This window comes from Hippichthys cyanospilos, chromosome 12 (genome assembly GCF_059441005.1).
Source record: "Hippichthys cyanospilos isolate Australia breed blue-spotted pipefish chromosome 12, RoL_Hcya_1.0, whole genome shotgun sequence".
NCBI lineage: Eukaryota > Metazoa > Chordata > Actinopteri > Syngnathiformes > Syngnathidae > Hippichthys > Hippichthys cyanospilos.
The window spans coordinates 6,793,470-6,814,096 of record NC_142380.1 but is presented as its reverse complement, the minus strand read 5'-3'; the positions used below and the strand labels follow the sequence as shown (position 1 = coordinate 6,814,096).

The 20,627-nt window shown below is 39.8% G+C and overlaps 1 protein-coding gene across 3 annotated transcripts in view; it reads left to right on the top strand.

Annotated features, from left to right (window-relative positions):
• LOC148414623 (3',5'-cyclic-AMP phosphodiesterase 4C-like) overlaps window positions 1-20,627 on the top strand; it is a 47,692-nt gene that overhangs the window by 9,331 nt on the left and 17,734 nt on the right. Inside the window, exon 1 of one of the 3 annotated variants that reach the window (XM_088430164.1) lies at window positions 10,221-10,579. The exons of the other annotated variants lie outside the window; for them this stretch is intronic. Coding sequence (XP_088286290.1) covers window positions 10,449-10,579 — 131 coding nt within the window. The 5' untranslated portion in view covers window positions 10,221-10,448. Of the gene's footprint in view, window positions 1-10,220; window positions 10,580-20,627 lie in introns of those variants that run through there. 3 annotated transcript variants of the gene reach the window in all.

Sequence of the window (20,627 nt, the reverse complement as noted above, 5' to 3'; positions counted from 1 at the left end):
AAACTGCCTCTGCACATGACAGATTACTGTGGGAATGTGCACTTTAAAGGAATATGCTGTAATATTTCAGATAGATGGATACATTTTTGCAAGATAATTAACTACCTCATAAGCTTACTTTGTGTTAGTGCTATTGCGAAAGAAGCAAGCCTTTGGTAAGTTTATGTTGTATAAAGATCAGACGTTCAAATGAAATCAAAATGACGTGATTCAGTAGTTTGTGTGTTTTGACTGCCATTGTTTCAATTCCGGTGACTTTCTCCCCCTCACTAAATTCTTGTGCTTTGCTTTGTACAAAACGTGCAATGCGGGTATATGTACATGTATTTGTTTGACTGAAGGGGATATTGTGCTAGCCAATCAGAGTAAGATTGCTTAAGAGCAGAGTTTATTATTAAAAAGCAGATCTGAATCAACTTCAAAAAAGAGGTCCACACAGAGGCAATATTGAAGTATTGATCAACCAGTGCACTGTTATTACCACTGGCTTGGAGGCAGGTTGCTCACACGAAACGGGAATGCATATTGGAATAGACAGTTGTTGTTGTTCATTTAAGTGTCATATTTGCAGTACTACTTACCTTTTTTCCAGCAATGCCTGTCAAAGTTTCTGCCCTTTGTGGCCCGTCTCTCTCATTGGGGCTTTGTGGCACGGCCTCTCTCAATTGGTCTGCACCCCACCCCTCCTCGCCCACTGCTGCGCCTCTCTCTGTCTCTCGTACACGGGGGAGATAGTGTTGTTTGTTGTTACAAGCCCGAGTTCCATCCCACCACTCTCAAGAGAGAAGAGAAGAGGGATCAGACGTGTGTTGGGGCCTTCTGACAAGGACTGCATGGGACGCTCCACTCCAGGGAGCATCCCATGGAAGTATAGATGCGCTTTCCAGCTTTTTTTTTTTTTTTTTTTCCAACTCTACAGCAGCTCTTTGATCGGACGACCATCTCCGTGTCGAGGTTATTGAAGAGCATTTTTGAAGAAAGAAAATGTCCCGGGACCTTTTATCGAGGAAATCCATTTTATTGTTTTTCTGCTGATTTGGATGATCTCAATCTTGGAGTCTTAGGAGGACAGCAAGCAGACCTAAAGCAGATGAGCTGAAAAAACAAAGATTCGGTTCAATCAGTTCAAATCCTGCCGACTCCCATTTTGCTTGCACTTGGTTTGGTTCGACCTCTGAACTTTCTCCGAGATGAGACTCTAAAGCTCCGTGATGCGAGGTCTCCGCCAGCCAACGCTCTTTGCCTTTTTAGGCAAGTGCTGAATGTTCCTTCCTTTCTATGAAAACAAGTGGACTTGAACATAATGCCCGACTCAGAAGCTGGATCATAAATTGAATTTCCACCTTGATGCTCTCTGATCCGTTGATTCTGCATGGAGATGGAAGCAAAGCGCTCGCAGCAAAGCTAGGAAATACCAAGAGGGACTCACAAGGCCCGTCTTCATGTAGCAATCAGCTCAAATCCTGAAGAGTTCCCCTACGTGATTCCCTGACAATCTCTTCAAATGGCAAAATAAAAGTACTTTATTTTTGCAGTTACTTCCATCCAGTATGGTCTGGTTTCTCACTGCACGGACTCGGTTTCTCCCTGACATTTGATCATTTCTATTTCAATTTGAATTTTTGTTTTTCCACTTTGTGACAAAATGATGAACAAAGACTCTCGCTTCCAACGGAAGATGCATGGCAACTTTTCAACGCGCAGGCACTCGTGCATTGGGTACGTATCGATTCTTGGCTCTTGTTTTTTTTTGACCACTGATAGAGTGGCGCCAGCACGCTATTATCTATTGTATGTTGTTTCTAATGTTGATTTGATAAACGATCCCTCGGCCTTTGTTGTTGTGTTAACATTCTCGGTATCTGGATCTTAACGTTCTTTAAACTCTCAACGACCTCGAAGTTCTACCATCCTCAAACCTTGAACTAACGCAGACCTTCTCTCGCTCCGTGTCTGCCAACGATTGTTTGGTACTGTGAGCAACGTTGCGGGTGTCGCTGTGACTCTGCTGGGTGCTTTGATGGCAGCGAGGGCCCGGGGGAGGCAATGTAGATCAATGCCTCTGTCCGCTGATGTTCCTCCTTGGGGTCTATGGACGAGAGCCAACCCAATGTGTCGGTCAGGCACGGTATGATAATCATGGTGTGGTCAAGGACACTTTGGATCTCTTTAGAGGACTAACCCAATATTAAACTTTCCCGTTCGCATCTAGGACTTCTATGAGACTGTCATTGCTAATCCTGAAATGATTTTTTTTATTATCAGTCTGTAGAAAATGTAAGATGCCCAACTTTGCTTAAAATAGCACTCTCACCATCAGATATTGTAAAAGACAAAGCATAGAAGAGCTGTTTGGAGAGTTCTGCCTTGCAAGTGTGCTGCAAAGATTTCTGCACTCTGGGCATAGGACATGTGCTCTAAAGTGTCATAAAAATCTCCTCCAGCTTGTTGGAATCATATGAGAAGATCAAAGCATGAGATTGGAAGCAACAGTCAGAAGTGAGCAGAACAAACCTTTTATTCTCTTAGGTATTGAGAAGTAAGATTTAGACAACTTCTTGGTCGCAACCAAAATATCCTTAACTGGAATTACAAGCTATTATACAGTACAGTGTCATTCATACAGTGGGGCAAATAATTATGTGAGCCCCAGCAGAATTTTGGCTCACATACAAAGAAGTCAACAGTCTCCAATTTTATGGTATGGCTAGTAGTTGTGGTGATAAACAGAATATCAACCAAGAATCCAAAGGAAACACGATAACGTTACGAAAAAGCTACGTCATTTATGGAGTGAATTGAGTTCATGCTTAGTGGAGAAACAGTTTTTGGATTTGCTCATCAGGTTTGTACTGTATACAGCTCAGGAGGGATTTTGGCCCGCTCATCTCTGGAGAAACTCTCTTAATCCTGCGCCTTTACTGTCTGATGCTTGGAAACGTAAATCTTCACTTTAGGGCTAGCCAATGAATTTAATTCATCTGAGTCATTCGTCATTTTAAATATTTACAATTTGTGAACGCTAAACCGGGAAATCAAAGTTTTACGCGAGTGACAGGAAATTAGGCTTCACAAGGCTTTGGTTCTACCATAGCACTTTCTCCTAAGCTTTCACTGAATCACTAAGTTAATTGCGACGCAGAGCAGTTTTCAAGTCAAAATTTGCAATGGTCATTCTGCGTGCTTTCCACTTTTGAAATATGGTTTCCTTAGTTTCCTTTTGTTGCCAGAGTTGTCAGTAGGACTGTCCAGATCCTGATCATGTGATCAGAACTTGAGCCCCAATTACAGAATTTTCAGCTGATCGGAACCAGGCAAAAAAATCAGTGTTAGGAACATTTCATTTGATTTTTTTGTTATTTCTCTTTTCATTATAATGGCTAGAATGGTACACAAATATTGCCAAAAGAAAACAATATTTATGTGTGATATACACAACATGGCAAAAAAAGGCGAAAAAAAAAAGGTAAACACAGCCAGTGGGGGAATGTTTAAATGCTTTAGGTTACTTGATTTAAACCACTGCTTCTTTAGCTATAGAAAAGGTCCTGTACGACTTATTAAAAATAAACAAATACATAAAAAATTGACAATATGATTATACGTTTTTTTGTCCTTCACTACTAAAAAAAATCTCTAGTTGTCACGGATCAAATAAAAAAAAACTTTTATATGTCGTCCAGTATTTTTTAACCATTTTTTCATGTACCCACTCTAAAATATTTATTTTTGATGACAAAAAAACAAGCCTAAAATGATGTTCTGTGCCACCTGTGTTGGATTTAATACACTTTCAACCATATTTGTAGCGATATCTCTAAGCCCGCTTTATTCAGCAACTACAGAAGTTGTTTAAGATCATCTGTTTTATTCCTGGCTCATCTTTTGAAAAAAATTGCATCACTAATGACAATGTGCATCCATATACAACTTAGGTTTTACAAAGTAGCCACGCTTTGTGTTCCAATTAATTTCTCTTCATTTTGAAAATGTATTTTTTCTGTTAGGGCTTTAAAAAAATCTTTTATAATCCCACGTGGCTTCACGTACCCCAATTTGAGAATAATTTATATTGTGGATTTTGTAGATTAACAGGTGTACTTCAATTCGTTGCAAAATTGGCAATGTACATCACAAAGACGTGTGTTGTGCTCCACGTTACAACAGAGACGGCTCTATTCTGAAGTGTACCAAGAGTACCAGGGCACCATTCGGTTTTGCGGTCTCTCTCTTTCGCTCGCTGCCCTCCTCTCTCTCTGTACACGCACAGAAAACTTGCAGCTAAGTCCTTCTCGCCGTGGTTAAACGAGACCCCCGACTCCTTATCATGTAAGGACAGTCGGCGCTGCGTGCAAAACGTTTGAGGTGACTCCACCGCATCTGCAGCAGGGAAAGATGGGACACATGAAGTCAGAGGGCAAAAAAAATGTGACTGACTGCGAAAGCAAGATAATTCAGACAAAGCGGTCAAATGTACAGACGACAGGGTGGAGAAATGGCGATAGAGAAGATGAGGATGCGATAGTGTTGCTTTTAAAATTGACAACACCGGTGAGCAATTAAAAAAATTACATTGGCATCTTGATTCCAAAATTGCTGTCTAGTTTTTGTATTTGAGCTTTTTGAGCATTTTCTTCACAAAATCCCACTTTTTACCTGTAGTAAGACTTTGGTAAGAACTTGTTTTTGCGTGTGCAGCAATTCAGAGGTTAGTGCAATAGGAATCCAATTCCTTAAAAAACTCTGACAATATAGGGAAAAATTCACCTCAGTTTTGGATTTCGCACTCAAAAATGAGTTAAAAACAGCTCTATGAGACCTAACTCAACAAAATTTGTTTTCTCCTGTGTAATGGATTTTGGAATGTAAAGTAAGGTCTGACTGATTAAATCTGCCGATTATAGCCCTTTAAATGTCGGCCAAAAATAATCGGCCAAGCGGACAACATTTGCAGATAATTAATGTTTTGCAACCCTCAAAAATAAATATTACATTTTAAAAAATGAACTTTTACTAAATTATAAAATAATAATAATTTTAAAAATCCACAACAAATAGTGCAACATAAATCATTGCTTTTTGTTCCTTATGCATTTTTTTTTTTTTTTGAGGGACAAAAATTGGCATTGGCATCAGCATATGGTCCAAAATTACCATCCCAATTTTCTTTAATTATTCTGGATGATTAAGGTTCAAATACTACTACTACTACTACTACTACTAATAATAATAATAATAATAATAATAATAATAATAATAATAATGGAAGAAATAAACCCAACAATTATTTAAAGTTTTTTTATTTTATAAAAATCTATGTACTGTATTCAGACAAGATCCTGATTCAAAATGAGTTCTAACGTAATCTTAACATTTATAACTTGAATAAAGGAGGGAACGTTGATTTATTTAGCCTTTTTTGCATTAAAGCAGTTATATTCTGTCTAATTCCAGTGATATCTCAATTATTATCTTACTAAGTTATTACAATCGCGTTTACACAATCCCAACTTCACTTTCAAATCTTTGATTCTTAAAATGTCGAACGAATCGGATTAACTTGCCCAATTGCCCAGCCATGGCCCTAATGTAAAATAAAAGACTGCTATTATTCAAGGTTAAAAGGAAACTAAAGTCAATGCGCGAATTGGACAAATGGAAGTGAGCTCCAGACATCATGTGAGTGGCAAAGAATTTTTGGGCAAAGCGACATGTCAAGTGAGGCCACGGCCACACAAGCAAAGGGCAGCGATGGTGTCAATGTCAGAGGTCGGCTGACACAACAGGCGGCATATTTGTCAATACGGCCCGTGTGGCTCCTCCGTGCGTCACCGCTGTACTCTATAGTTTCAGCATGACTGATTTGGCCAATGGCCCGGAGAGCTTCATCGATCCCCGAGGGGAGCGGCGGCCCGTGACATAGCCGGCCCCAAATTCGCCAGCGACACCTCTCCCGCGGGCCTGACTTCTTGTTCGGACAACAGCCGCCGCCGTTGTAACATTCTATAAGAGAGAGGTGAGGTGGGGGTGGGGGGCGGGGTCTCCTTCGGCAACAAATGCGTAGCTTCCGAAGAGAACATTTTCATCTGGGTACACTGGCTGTGATGCAACGGCGTCAGATGACTGTTGGTTGTAGCCACTAGAGGGGGGAGCTGACTCTCTTACGCCTTGGGCTTCCACATGCCAACAATGGCCTCTCTTACATGGAAGCCTCCCCCCCCCCCCCCCCCCACCCCCCCTTTGAGCCTCATTTTTAAATAGAATAGCTTTTACATCCATATTATGTAATTTGCGGTTAAATGGGCTATGCTTCTGCTACTACTTTGTTTTTTCTGCACTGTTGGCTCATTAAAAAAAAAAAAAGGCTATCCACAGGTGGCTGCAAGAACATAGCCAATTCAATTGCTTTACAGTAAAATGATATTGCAAAGGAAAACATAAAACAAGCTAAAACACAGACAAACAAAAGTGGTTGATCTGACTTTGGGACCATCCATTATCAAATAGTGGGATAAGCGGGAGGGGGGGGCTTTTTTCTTGCCAACCAGGATTATATTTTGGGTTATTGATGATTTATGGACTACCTGTGAAGATCTTGACTTTCATTTTCAAGCAGTCAAAAGGTTAAACCTGCGGCAAAACCTTTCACACGTTTTTTCTCAAAACTGGGGATTTCAACTGCAACATCCAAATTGCTTGAACTATTTTCCATTCTTACAAAAACATGAGTCTTTTTTTTCTAAAATCATCAAATTGAATCGTCTACAAAATATAAAACTTTGAATGAACTTTGATTTTGTTCTTGAAATATTGACATTATTTAATAACGAACTATTTTTGCATCTTTAAAATCTCACATAGCCCCTTGAAGTGCCTTCACTTATCCCCTATTTGAGAACCACCGCATTAAATGATTAAAAATATCTTCTTATTTATGGAAATGTAAAATATTGCAATACTACTTGTGCAAACTGTACTGCATATGTGCCGTCATCTAGCCAATTCGCCAAATGCGGCCGCGTTACTAGCAGATGGCACACTAATGAATCATGAGATGACATGCAGACAGCCTTTTACTACGGAGCGTGACGTTTCGCTTAGCAGAGATAAATATAACCGTGGAGAAAGAGCCCAATGCTGACACCTGCTGTGGCGTCTTTGTTTGCACATCACCATTTGTAAAATGGAAGAATTTCTTTTGGAATTGAGCCCTAATGCTGTTTAGGGGAAACCCAATAATTCATGCTTCCTTGCAGCTGTCAGGGGTAAATATTATTTTGCGTGTTTTTGTCTTCATTATGTTTGTGGCGTTTTACTCCTCCAAGCTGCTTGGATGCTTCAACAGTTTTGAATTGGTTCCACTAGATGTCATTGTTTTGACATTTCTATTTTGCGGTTGTACTCGATGGTTGTTAATGGACATAGCAGGACGAAGTTGGCAAATGTGACTTTGCTCGAGTATTTCTGAGTTGTAACTTTGCCTCTTGGCAATAAATCTTTTGCAGTTTAAACGCTGCCGCATATGTGACTTGAGCAGCTCAGCCTGGGGTATGCAGCACTCATTTTTTTTTTTTTTTTTTTTTACGTAACCTGCTTGATATGGGGCAGGGCAATACATCTAATTAATTCGATTTGAAAATGACCTAAATCGTGAAATCAAGTGGAAGAATGCTGGATGAGTGCTTTACGAGACAGGTTTAAAATAGGTATTACACTCTTATTACTTTATTACTATTACATTATTATTACACTAACTACACTGTGCCATTTAAAGTGATAGTCCATTTATTTATCCATTTTATAGCAAAAAAGTTCATATTTATCTAGAATGAACTATTTAAGTACTAAACATAGATAAAGACCAAAAAATAACCAAGATAAAGAGTTCCTGGGATTGAATATCTGGACTCGTAAAAACGAAAAAAAGACACTTTTGGGATGGAATGAGTTCATTTTTAAACTGAATGATTTTTCTATTTACGTACAATTAATACGTTTAAAAACATATTTTTCATTTCTTCTGGAATGAAATTGACATTGCATGTGTCCAAGGCTCAGGTCAAATGATCAGCCAATCACGGTTCACCTTATGAACATCACATGACCAACAGATGAGCAATGATTGGTCGTTACTCGAGCCTAGAGCACAGATGATGTCATTTTCAGTCTACAGCAAGTAGAGAAAATGTTTGCAAAGGTTTTCACGGCCATTGAAAAATAATTTAGTTATCAAATTAATTATAGACTAAATATGAGCTTTTTATGCTAAAAATGACAAAACTATCCCTTCAAGCAGGTTATGCACATGCTATGAATAGCTATTTTGCACATCAACTATGATTATTAAGTTTACATTCAACGGATTTTAAATCAGTATTCATAGTATATGTTTTTTTTTTTTTCTGTTAAAATTGATTAAAATCCTAATCGCTCAGAATTAAAGATTACAATTCCTAAATCGACAGTTGAGTTTATTTGCACTCTTTCCATTTAGCATAATCGCTTTTGTCGGACAATATAGCAGAGGTCAGCAAACAGACATGATGACGCGTGACACTTGAAAGAGCTCGTTATCCCGGAATGCCCATCGTGCTTTTGTGTAGCCAACTTGTGATGTCATGAGGCCCCTTGCTAATAACGGGCGCCGCGGCTTCGCTAAACCCGCGCTGAACATTTAGGGGCCACGGAGGATGCCCCCTCCGCGCTTACATTTCAAGTGTTTGACGGGATGATCCTGAGCAGAAGCAAACATTTGGCGTCTGTCTCGTTTCAAAAATCCACCCTCTTCCACCCCGCTGACGCACGCTCATGAAAAACTGGCAAATCATCGGTCCGTACGTGAGCCAGCAGTTGTCAAAAGCTCCTAAGGCTGTCTGTTTAACTCTTTTTTTCCCAGTAGTAACTTTACATTGAAACACTTCGACTGTCATTTAAGACAGTGTTACGCAACCCCTTTGATTAAACACAAAATATATACAGTGGTGCCTTGAGATATGAGCTTCATTCATTCCTTGACCATGTTAGTACCTAACAACATTTGTATGCCAAATCCTATTTTTTTACTATTAAAATGAGCACTGCTAAATAGTAATAACATAAATAGAATGTCAACAAACACTTTTTGCAACTTCATCAATTTACGATGATGATGTAACGTAAACATTTACAATGTGAAGGAAACATTTTTGACTTGATGTACATTCTGATGTATTTGCCAATGTACTTTTAGGCTCAATAATATAATCATACAATTTTTTCCCCCATAATGCCATGGGGTCTCATTGGCTTTTGTTGCCCTGTAATTAAAACAAGACTTTAGAAATCTTCACTGAAAGAAAGCTTCGACCGAAGCAAAGGGGCTCATCCCTTCTTGATTATCTTAAGCTTCCAAATCTCCGCAATAGCAAATATTGCTCTCACGGCTCCCGATTCATTAAAAGAGACGGTCGTTTAAAACGTATACTAAGAAAAGTGTGGGAATGTAGCCTGTAGGTTCCCGGCTCCTCATCTTCCTGGTCTTATATCCAAACATTTCCTGTTTGACTTTTCAGCAGGAGCGCACAGAAGGTCGACCTGCTACGCTTTTATATTTACTTTACACATTTCTGCTCTTGAAAAATACATGGCTGCTTGGCCATGGGTCACCTTGCATACTTGTGCCCGCTCCAACATCGGCAAAGCATAATAGCGTGTCTCCAAAGGAAGATCTCGTCCTGTGCTTGTGTGGGCCGGAGAAGAGCGAGGGGTTAAAATGGCTCAAACGTTTGGGGAAGGCTGAACCCATGCTGGCTAAGCTCCCGCCCCCTTTCTTAGCTCTGACCTCAGTCTCCAACTTGTTCCGCTTGTGCGTGATACACACACACTTGCTGGGTCACATGGCCGCACACACATTTGCTCACTGACGTGCACACACGCACAATCTGCAGGGGCACTTGGACAAAGAAAGACAAAAAGACAAAGACTTGAGCAGAGGGCGAGTGTGAGTAGAGGGAAGAGGAAGGACTTGTTTTTGTTTTGCTTGTGTGATTAAAAGGTGCGATCGCCCAAAGGGGAGCCGAGGAAGCGCCGAGTGAAACAGAAGACGAGCAGGGGAGCGAGTGGACGCATCGGAAGGCAGCGAAGGGGAGGGGAGGGGGGGGGGGGGGGCAGTGGGATCAGCGCCACATTTAGATCTGGAGTAAAGATCCACGTTGGGGACCCACCTCATCCTTTGCTCCTCAGGACAAAAACTAGACGAGGAACTCAAGGTGTCATTCAAAGGAATACGCCACAATGGAATACATCAGCCCACCTGGTCCGGTTCGGCTCGGTGACTAGAACCGGCATCCGTTTCCGCCGGGTGGGCATGACAACTCCCGCGACGGTCCGAGAGACCAGGAAGCGGGCGGCGTTTCCCAGGGATGAGAGCCCGCCCGAGCTGAGCTCAAGAGGAGGCTGACGACGGGACCATGAGCGTGCCGAGCAACTGCGGGTCGGGTTCCGTTTCCGTGGAGCGGACCGTCACCGTGCGCGGCGGGAACAAGTGGGGATCGCCGTGTGCTGTCAACGGGCCCATTGACATCATACAGAAACGCAGGCGGTAATCGAGAGCCTTCTCATTTGTCTTTTCAGCTGCATTTCTTCTTCACCCGTCTCTAACGTACACAGACAAATCGTAGGTTGGGGGTGTCTTCGCTTTTTCACTTGGGGCCGCTCACAGAAAAATAGAAGATAAAAGTGTCTGAAATTCTTTGACGCATGCTATAATCGGTCAAGGAAACAATGACATATTTTTATAGTTTCAAGTTCATTTGATAAACAGCTTTCTATTAAAAATGATACAAAATAATTAAGGAATTTCGGGGAGGCCAAACGGCCCTGTACCCCACTAGACCTGAACGGCCCCAATTCCGTCTTCATATTTGAACCAGAACAAGAGCAAATTTTAGTCACCTGGCCATTTTTAAAACACTTTCATAAATTGATCCCGGTCACAGAAATGAATTTTGCTTTGAATAGAAATTTAAATAGACAAGCTCTTTGCCAGTCTGTTACTAACGGATTACCACCAAATGACATATGACCACAAAAAAAAAAAAAAAAAAATAGGGTAAGCAATAAGACTTTTTGGTGCTCCATCACTAAATTTTGAAAAAAGTGACGATTAAAATGTTAGCAAAATAAAAACGACAAGCTGACAGAGTGACAAAAACAGTTTGGATCATTTAAAAAAAAAAAACTTGTCAGACTGTTGATGAGGCCCATGAATGACGGACTAACCAAAATTCGTAAAGTGCCTACCTCTGCTCATTTCACTGTCAATCAAAAAAAAATTCCACCTCAGACACATCATCCCATCATCATGCACTTTCCGCCGGGATAACTGCAAAACACAACTTGAAAATCATAAGCTGCTGTGGGCTACAGCTCACACGTGAAACACGCCATTCATTCCGAGCCAAATGGAGCTCAATTTGAGTTCCAAAGTGATGAGAACTTCTGCGCATAAAAAAAACTAAACATTTAGAACAACATTTTTTTTTCATATTAAGCTAGCACCGAGATGTTTCCGAAAACATTCTTCTCGCTCTCAGTGACTGTTTTTGCGTGCTATTTTTTTCAACTGTCAGAAAGGAAACAGTGAGCCAATTTGCGTGTTTTTAGTCATAAGATCCCAAATTTATCACAAAGGCCCCAGAGGAGCACCAACATAGGACTGCGCTTGCAAGTCATCATTATCTTTTACGACATCTTGCTAGGAACATTACTCTGCCTTGAAGTTACCAGGAGACCAACATGGAACTCTTTTTTTTTTTTTTTCATTTCTTCTGTTATCTTTACTTTGAACAAAACGGTATTCTAACTTCACTCGATTAATATCACTACAAAGTTTTTTTTTTGACGTCCCCATTTTAACTTTTTTTATCTCAAACACTAGTCCAAAGAATCTTGATTCGCACAACAACTCGTCTGGAGCTTGTTTTTTTTTTTTTTTTTTGAGTCATGGTCTTGACCTTTGCCAGGAGATCAATCTCCCGATGGGGGGAAAAAAAAAAAAAAATGAGCGGATGCCGGAGAGTAAAGGTCTCCGTCTCCATTATTCTCCTGAGGAATTGCGTGAAGGAGCCACACGTGAGATTAACAGCCACGTCAGCTCAAATGTTTAATTCTCTCATTAGACAAGCAAGAGTGATTGATATCTTAACGATGACCTTTTTAGGCACTGCGTTTTTTCACGTTAACGTCTTCACTACATCAATCAGCCTCGTGTGCAAGTACAACACAATGCTGTGATTATCTGTGGCACACCACAAATGTGAAGTTCTAATATATGTCCAGTGTCTGCACTCGGCTTTGCCTTAAAGCCACCGTATTTTCTGCACTATAAGGCGCACCGGATCATAAGGCGCACCCTCAATTAATGACATATTTTACAACTTTTTCCATATATAAGGCGCACCGGATTATAAGGCGCACCCTCAATTATTGACATATTTGAAAACTTTTTCAATCACAATATAGTAATACTCAAAGTAATAACAATAACTCAAATAATAACTCTCAATAGCAACTCATAGCAACTCAATGTCAATATGAGCAACCTTGTTCAACTGTAAACACACAAAAGAAACAGGTAATGCTTACTTTATTAGTTCAATCCCCATCTACGAATTCCAATCTCAAGATTGATCCATATATAAGGCGCACCTGATTATAAGGGGCACCATCAGCTTTTAAAAAAAAAAAAAGGCTTTTAGGTGCGCCTTATAGTGCGGAACATACGGTATGTTAAAAGTAAGACTGTCATCTGACAGCAGAAGACATCGGTTTAATAATTCCAAATTGTTCATATTTAATTGGCCAAATATTTCAACGTATTCATAGTAATGTAGTTGGATATTGCATATCACTCTATTGAATTTGTGACTGTAATATTTTAAGCTGAATTAGCCATAGTCATCAAGTGACACATTTGTTCTGCATATCATATCATTTCAAATCTGCAAAAGGTGCGATCTGATGTAAACCCAACCAAGCCATGTCGGGCATCTAGGGGCCAATGCTGATATTACAACTTTACGCCTACGTGCGATTCTTTTTTTCTTCAGTTTTTAGAAAATATTTCAGGTTTTTTTTTTTTAGATTTTTTTTTTCCCCTATTTCCCTGGTTTCTATAGAAAACATGTTCATCTGTGGTTTGTAAAGAAAAAAAAGTTGCATTTATTTTTATCAATTCATATATTCATAATAAATCCACTCTCAATGGGGTCGGGTGGCCACAAGTTGCCTATCCCTGGTTTATCAAATTATAGTGGAAGACCAACCAAACCATGCCTGCCATCTAGGGGACATTGATGATATGACAACTTAAAACTAACAGTTGATGCCTCCATAGTCACAATTTGGCTCCTGCAAATTCTTCTTCTCAATCAATCAATCAATCAAATTTTATTTATATAGCCCTAAATCACCGAAGTCTCAAAGGGCTTCACAGAATGAAAAGAGGTCGTACAGAGACATCTTTTCAGTATAGGGGTATTTATTATATTTTTTCAGTGTTTTAAAAAATATTTGGGGTATTTACTGAGATTTATTTTCCATTTCTCCATTTTCCATGGTGATACGATCATGTTAATTTAGCGCAAAACACTTGTATAAGAGAAACCGTCGCAGTAATATGTTCCATAATCTATCCTTGGATATTTTCTTTCACGGTGGACTCAGTCTGGGTGGTGTCCAGAAGTGTGCAGTGCACAATTTGAGCTTTTTGTCTTCCGAAGTGAATGGATTGATTCCATTTCCGTCAACACCGCGTGACCTGAGCCAAGTTCAAACCAAAGTAGCGATGAAATGGCGCGCAGAGACAGCTGGGAGTAGGATGGAAAAACCCAAGAGGGTTTTAGAACTCAACCACTGACAACAAACAACAGTGTGATTTATGCAAGCAGAGATCGAATATGAAGTAAGAGCTCTGAAAAGATGGCAGACTTGGCACACGGCATGCCAGTGAGGTAACCGAGGTTAGGCTTTTTCTGCGCGTTTCGCCGAAACCCGATCCTCCTCTGTCAGTTTGTCAGCGGATCAGGACAAAAAAGAGAAAGATAAATGATCGTCCTCTTAATTTCTCAAGCTGTCTCAAGTGCGAAAGTTGGATGCGATGCGATAGGTTCGATTCCAAACCGCTTAAAAAAGGAGTCGTTTGTTTGCATGAAGGCGTAATCTGTTCGGGAGAATTTGTGTCAGGGGGAAATTGTTAGCTCCACTTTCCAGGTCCATGTGGCCAGGATCAGGCACTTGCACTACATGAATCTTTTTGTTTGTAGCAATGATGAAGTCATCGCATGCCTTCGGGAGAGTGCGCAGCCCAAGCCGAAGTGCATTTTGTCATCATAAATATGTCTTAAAATGTCTGTTTTTTTAAAATTATTGGTCGCTTTGAATGGTAGCTAGTCTAGCAGGGGAGCGTCTCAGGCGGTCATTCATCTAGCTCACGGAGAGGGCGGGACACATGACTCGTCCTGATGTTCTTCGGTGTTACGTATGCATCCATAGAACAATTTGTTCTTCTGAATAAACAGATTGAGTTGACTTTAATGGGCTTACCATCTGTTCAATTGTTTTACGATCCAGTGATGAACCTTCCATATTGGGTGTCTTTATTATATCTAGGGCCTGGGCGAAGAAATAAACCCGACAAACATTTATAAAAGTGTAAAATACTCAGACAAAAAGAAAGAAAACGGAACCCTTGTGTTGTATTTTGATCAATCCTGTGATATTTGCATCCAAGGCATTTTACATCAAAAGGAAAGCATTGAAAGAAGACACAAGAAAGCTGAAATTTCACCCAGATGATCACTACATGTCAAAGTTCAACATGGCGCGACCACGTAGATATCACACCAAGAAGTGTGCCGTTCTTTAGCTAAAATACTGCAAGAATGATGTGGAGGAAAATGACCCAAAATGGTCAAAATACTGCTCAAGGGTTATGGTTTTTATTTTCAGTTTTAGACTAACCTGTAACTTGTTCAAATCCTGTAAAAAGTAAAGTCAATGTTCATTGAAAATTGATTTATATTGCTTATTCCTTTTATTAATGTTAAAAAGGATACAAACGGCAACAATTGTAATCACAGCCATTAAGTGGTAAAATATTTCAATTTTCTGCTTGTCACTGACAGGCAAGAATATGAAAATCGTTTCTCGTGACACCTTTAGCGAGCATATTTTGAACTTTTTTCCACCTCATCTCATTTATCCCGGTCTCGCTTCCTCTCCCCGCGTCTCGCCTCGGAAGCTTCCAAGTCATCTCCTCACACTTGTCTCACTCTTGTATGTGGTGCCAGACCGTTCCACAGGGCAGCGCTCTGCCTGTGCGACTTGGACACCAAGCCTGATGACTCAGAAAAGACAGACTTGAGCCATGATGATGTCATTTCATGTCTGTCTGGAACAAATTAGTTAACGATATGTTCACCTTCGTACAAAGTTATCCCAACCACCTGCGCTAGGCAGAATCGTATCTAGGGCAGAGAGATCAATAAAAAAATAAAATCTCCGTTTTTTTTTTCAATCATCTTGGACAATTATGATTTATAATTTGTGCATTACAGGAATAGTCCATTTCTTTTTACAATGTTATCAGTAAAAAGTCATGTTTTGCCTAGAATTAATTTGACATGAAATTATTTTTCATGGATGACAAATAACGGCCAGTCATGGCTCACTTGTGGTCACGTGACATTCATAAGCTGAAACCCGTTCCCGTGGATTCTTTTATATCATTAAAAAAAAGGAATTTCCATCATTTGTAACATAATGCCAGAATTGTAACATAACGTTATTTTTTTTTTTCATACATAGTGAGTTGATTTATTTATTTTTGCTCAGGATCAAGCAACAAAATCATAATTTGCCAAGGTTGCAATAACTAGACTGCTCTGCTGCAATTTCTCAGCTAGTTCAACATACTTTTGTGAAGATAAAGGGCTCGACTGTAATAAATAATCATATCTGAGCTCTAACCACCTGGATGCTGAAGCCCTTCAATCCTTTCCCAGTAAAGTGCAACAGAGGTCACGGAGGCTGTGCTATTGTTTTCCAAAGGAAAGATCTGAGACTGCCGGCCGGCCTCTGACGCTGATTAAAGACGTGCACATCCAATAATAATTGTACGCACACACGCCAGTGGCTTGACGCGGTCCGGGCGCCACCTTAATCACAGTGCGCTAGCACTAACGCACGCTTGCTTCGTTTACAAACCAGCTGTTCATTTTATGTGCGTGCGTCATGTTGCCATTACCTGGTTGCAAAACATGCAAATTGATCACAGCTTTGCAACTCAAGCTATTTGTTGACTTCTTTTACTCTCATATGACTTGGAATTTGCACATTTGTTCGATTTGATGCTTTAATCACTTTCAAAAAAAAGAAATCTGCTTGCTAAAAATGAACAGAGATAAATATTGCACATTTTAAAATTAAAACTTTCAACCACACTTCTTAATCTAATCCAAAAAATCAAACTAGCTTAATACTAAAATACACAACCAATGAAAAACCCGCCTCAATGTTACAATAAAGGTTTGGACCAAATAACACATGGAGCAGTGACACATTCAAACAGCATACAATGATATTCGAGCATATCCACTCAATATAAAAAGTCTACACACCCCTTTCAAATGTTGTTATTTTCTGATATTAAAATAATAATTAAAAAATGAGAGTAATAAAACTCATTTTAAATTTTTTCTGTCTATCACCTCCTGTACAACAATTATTTTAAAGGGGTAAAGTAATGTGTTTGCAGAAGTGTGCACACCCTCTTATAACTGGGGAAGTGGCTGTGTTTAGAATGACAATCACATTCAAGCGCATGTTAAATGGGGGTTAGCACAATCTTGCCACTTCGCCTCATGTTTTCTTTGCAAAGCCCCCCAGGAAAGAGAGAACATTTATCTGGAACATTAACACAGGAGCAACAATATCTTAAGCGTTTAAACCTGAATAAAATGTATTAAATATTTCTAAGTCACAATAATTATTATTGTGAGTTTTAAAAAAAAAGTGTTGAGTTACATTTAAAAAGTTTATAACCATAGACTTTGAGCATGATAGTGCCGCAGCACCACCTGGTGCCATGAATGTGCAATTACACTTCACGTGGCAAGAGCAAAACCAGTTTCTGAGGTCATAAGGCCTGCAAGTAAACTTTTTTTTTTTTTTTTTTTTTACTAACACTGACTGTTTGAACTGCACTAAAGGCGCAAAATTCAGATTAACGCGCAAAACAAGTCGCCTAAGCGTGGCAGCGAACAATGAATCGCAATACGGCGGGGGAATGCCGTACTTGCCTTACGCAGAATTGACCTATTCGCACACATATCAGCAGTGATCACAAGCAAAAGGTCAGTGAGGTGGCTGTCCAACGCTACACCGGTTCACATTCATTCAGAACACAGTCTACACCCTCTTTCTGAACAATGGATATACAGTACAGCCATGTTAAAACGCCGTTGCATAACGTATGACTGTGCTCAGCTGTCATTTAAACATGAGCGGGTTGCAACCTTGCCTGTGTTTTTGCACCGTGGCGAGACTTTGGTTTTGCTTTCCGTCCTGTTTTATTTAACAAGCTGGATTAGTCAGTAAGGGAGAAAAGGGCACATGAACGCATCGCCCCTTTGCCCGTGATCTCTCGCAATCTGTTCGGGTGAATAATTATCGGTAGGATAAGCGATATGTTAGCTACCGTGCAATATTAACTCTTTCGATCCCAAAGCTGTATTTATGTCTTTTTATTTTTTTTTCGAGACTACATACTTTTATGTGTGATTTTTATTTTCAAATTTTTTCAAGCGTTTGGCTCAAGGATGGTCTAAAATGGTTGATCAATTAAGAATTAATTAATAAATTAAAGAAAAAATAATAAATCTTTTAGGTATTTAAGTACTGTTGCTTTATTTCTTAACTCTTTCAGTGCCAAGCGTTATTGGAAAAGGCAATCTTTAGAGTTCCCAGTATATTTAGCATTTTCACTCAACTTTCAAAGCCGACAAAAGATCTTGTGTTATGTTTATGTAAACATGGGTGGTATCATATGAAAGATTGATTTCCATTCTTTACAAGTATGTAATATCTGTGTTGTATGTATTGCAACACTGCCATCCAATGGTCAAAGTTATCACTACAGTCCTCAATTGGCTTAATATTAGATAAGCACTAGTCAATGGTATCAGCTACCCTCCATTAAAAAAAGTATTTGATGAGAATTGTATTATTTATCATTTTTAATTACTTTTTATTATCTTAAAAGATGAGTATTCTCGTCCATGACACTGAAAGAGTGAATATGGCCCTGAATGTGTGCACTTTTTACAATTTTTTTTAAAAGATTCTGTAATTTTCAATACATTTTTTTATTGCACTTGTTGTCATGAGTGTCACAAGTGAGATGACCGGTCGCCAGTTAGTTGGAAGGCTTCATGGGTTGTCCAAGGGGTCAGGAGCCAAAGGAATAATACATGAAGGTTCAGGTGACAGCTGGCCCCGCTTCGATAGCTTGCCGGTAGGCCCGCCCACTTGCAGGCCCACGCTCATTCTGTCCTATGCTTGAAGCGCCCCCAGACGGGATTGCCGTTGGCGTGACAGGCCGTGACGCAGGCAGGGTGTCCGATATCGAGGCCGCTCACAGGGTGCCATCAATCACACTTTCAACCAGTCGGCCTCTCTGGTAACGACGACGCAATACGGTTCTCTCTTTACATTTTTTTCTCTTTTGTTTTTTTTTAAAGATGTTGTTGCTATAGATCAGTGCTCAGTTGTTTCTTGCAAAGCCCCTCTAAGGAAAGAACAAACATTTTACACCCCTCAACTTGCTGCTGTGACGATAAATGAGATAATTATCTATGAAAGTTGTATAAATATACGTAAAATTATATCATTTTTAATCCCCACTAAAAATGCCCCACTATTTCAGCTGCTATCGGAATTACTAAAGGAATTACTCATAGTCATACATTTCCAAAGGACTTTTGTGCGTCAAATTAAAATGTTATCACATATAGATTAATTGGACGCAAAAAAATGTAGATAAAATCGGGGGAAAAATACACCTGATTATTTTTTGTCTTGTTAGGCTGTTTAGTTCTACACCACCGCAAACTACTACTGTACCTCAATATTGAACATTGTTAAATGAAAACCTGTCTGAGAGTGGCAATTTTATCACTACCAGCCAAGTTAAAATTGATTTTGATGAATTTGTAGTACCGGTATTTGGTATTGTTTTTTTTTTACCATTGTGTTTCTTTTGGTGTCACTTATATGCAAATTTTGTCAATTCGTGGGCCAGGACCGTCCCAATTTAGCTGGACAATATCACTTTTTCAAGGCATGATTTTATAAATGCAGAATTTCTGTCGTTAAATTGTGCAGGTTTATTTTAAATAGCCTTTCCTGTCTATTTACACGTCATTCATATGCAATACTTCTTGCAGTGCCACAAATGCCCAGTAGAGGGAGCATGTCCCCATGGACAATTTACAGCAACGAGACATGAGCATCACTTACGAGAAAATATCCAACACGCTCAGGGTTATTTTTGAAGTAATTGCACTAAGTTGTTCGTATTTTTAGCACTATCGCAGAGAGTGTGAAAGAAAGCAGAGAAGAAGTGGGCGGGTGTGACTTCTGGGCATTTGGAAGACGCAAAAACAATGGAGTCATATTTGGGGCACATTGTTTCTATGGGAACTGTTTGCTCCAGGGACGTACGGCCGGGTGCTCCTGTTTCGACCTTAAACACACCGGATCACCCAGTTCATGTATTTAAGTATAACGGACATAAACAAAGTAAAAGAAACAACTCTAGTTTACGCTTTTTGACGTTCACCCTGAAGTTTCAGTTTGATTGCCTCATTTCTCACTACATTCACGTTCCAGACCCACCTGCAATTTTTATTATAGACAAGCATATTATAGCAATAGATGCCCTTTCTCCTGCTGAAATATATATATTACTCCTTCCAAGAGGAAAATATGTGCGTATGTCTGTATTTTATTGAGAAAATATACAGAAGAGTATCTTCTTACATTTTAAATTTCAATTGCACATTGAACAGATCCGTTTTTCAGCTACACAAACTAATCACATTCTGTAATTTCCCATGTGATCATTTCGAAATCATCCTACCAGTCTTTTCCCTTGCAGACCTCGCAATGATTTGTGTGTGTAAGCCTTGGTCCACCCGCATGTGCTGAGCTCAAAGCAAATGAGCACCAGCAAGAAAACTGGAAGTCAACCGGCGGTGAGGGAAAGTCGTGGGCGCTGTTTTGATCCGTGGGCTAATTTTAGATCAGCATCGGCTTCAAATAGAAAGCTCGCCATAAATATGCATGAATGGGGGGTGTAGTGAGAGAGCTGAGCGGATCGAGGAGGGAGGGGGGCTCCGTGTACGCTACCTGAATTCCTATTTTTAGCTCCAACTATTCCACTCTATTGCCCCATGCGAGGGGAGGCTAAATTTAGCCGCTTGGAGACAGAAGCGTGATGCTGCAACAAAAATAGAAACAAGTTTATGGTCATAGCATGCGGGAATAGCGAGGGGAGTCGCATGGTTTGTAAGGGCAGGAGGTGACAG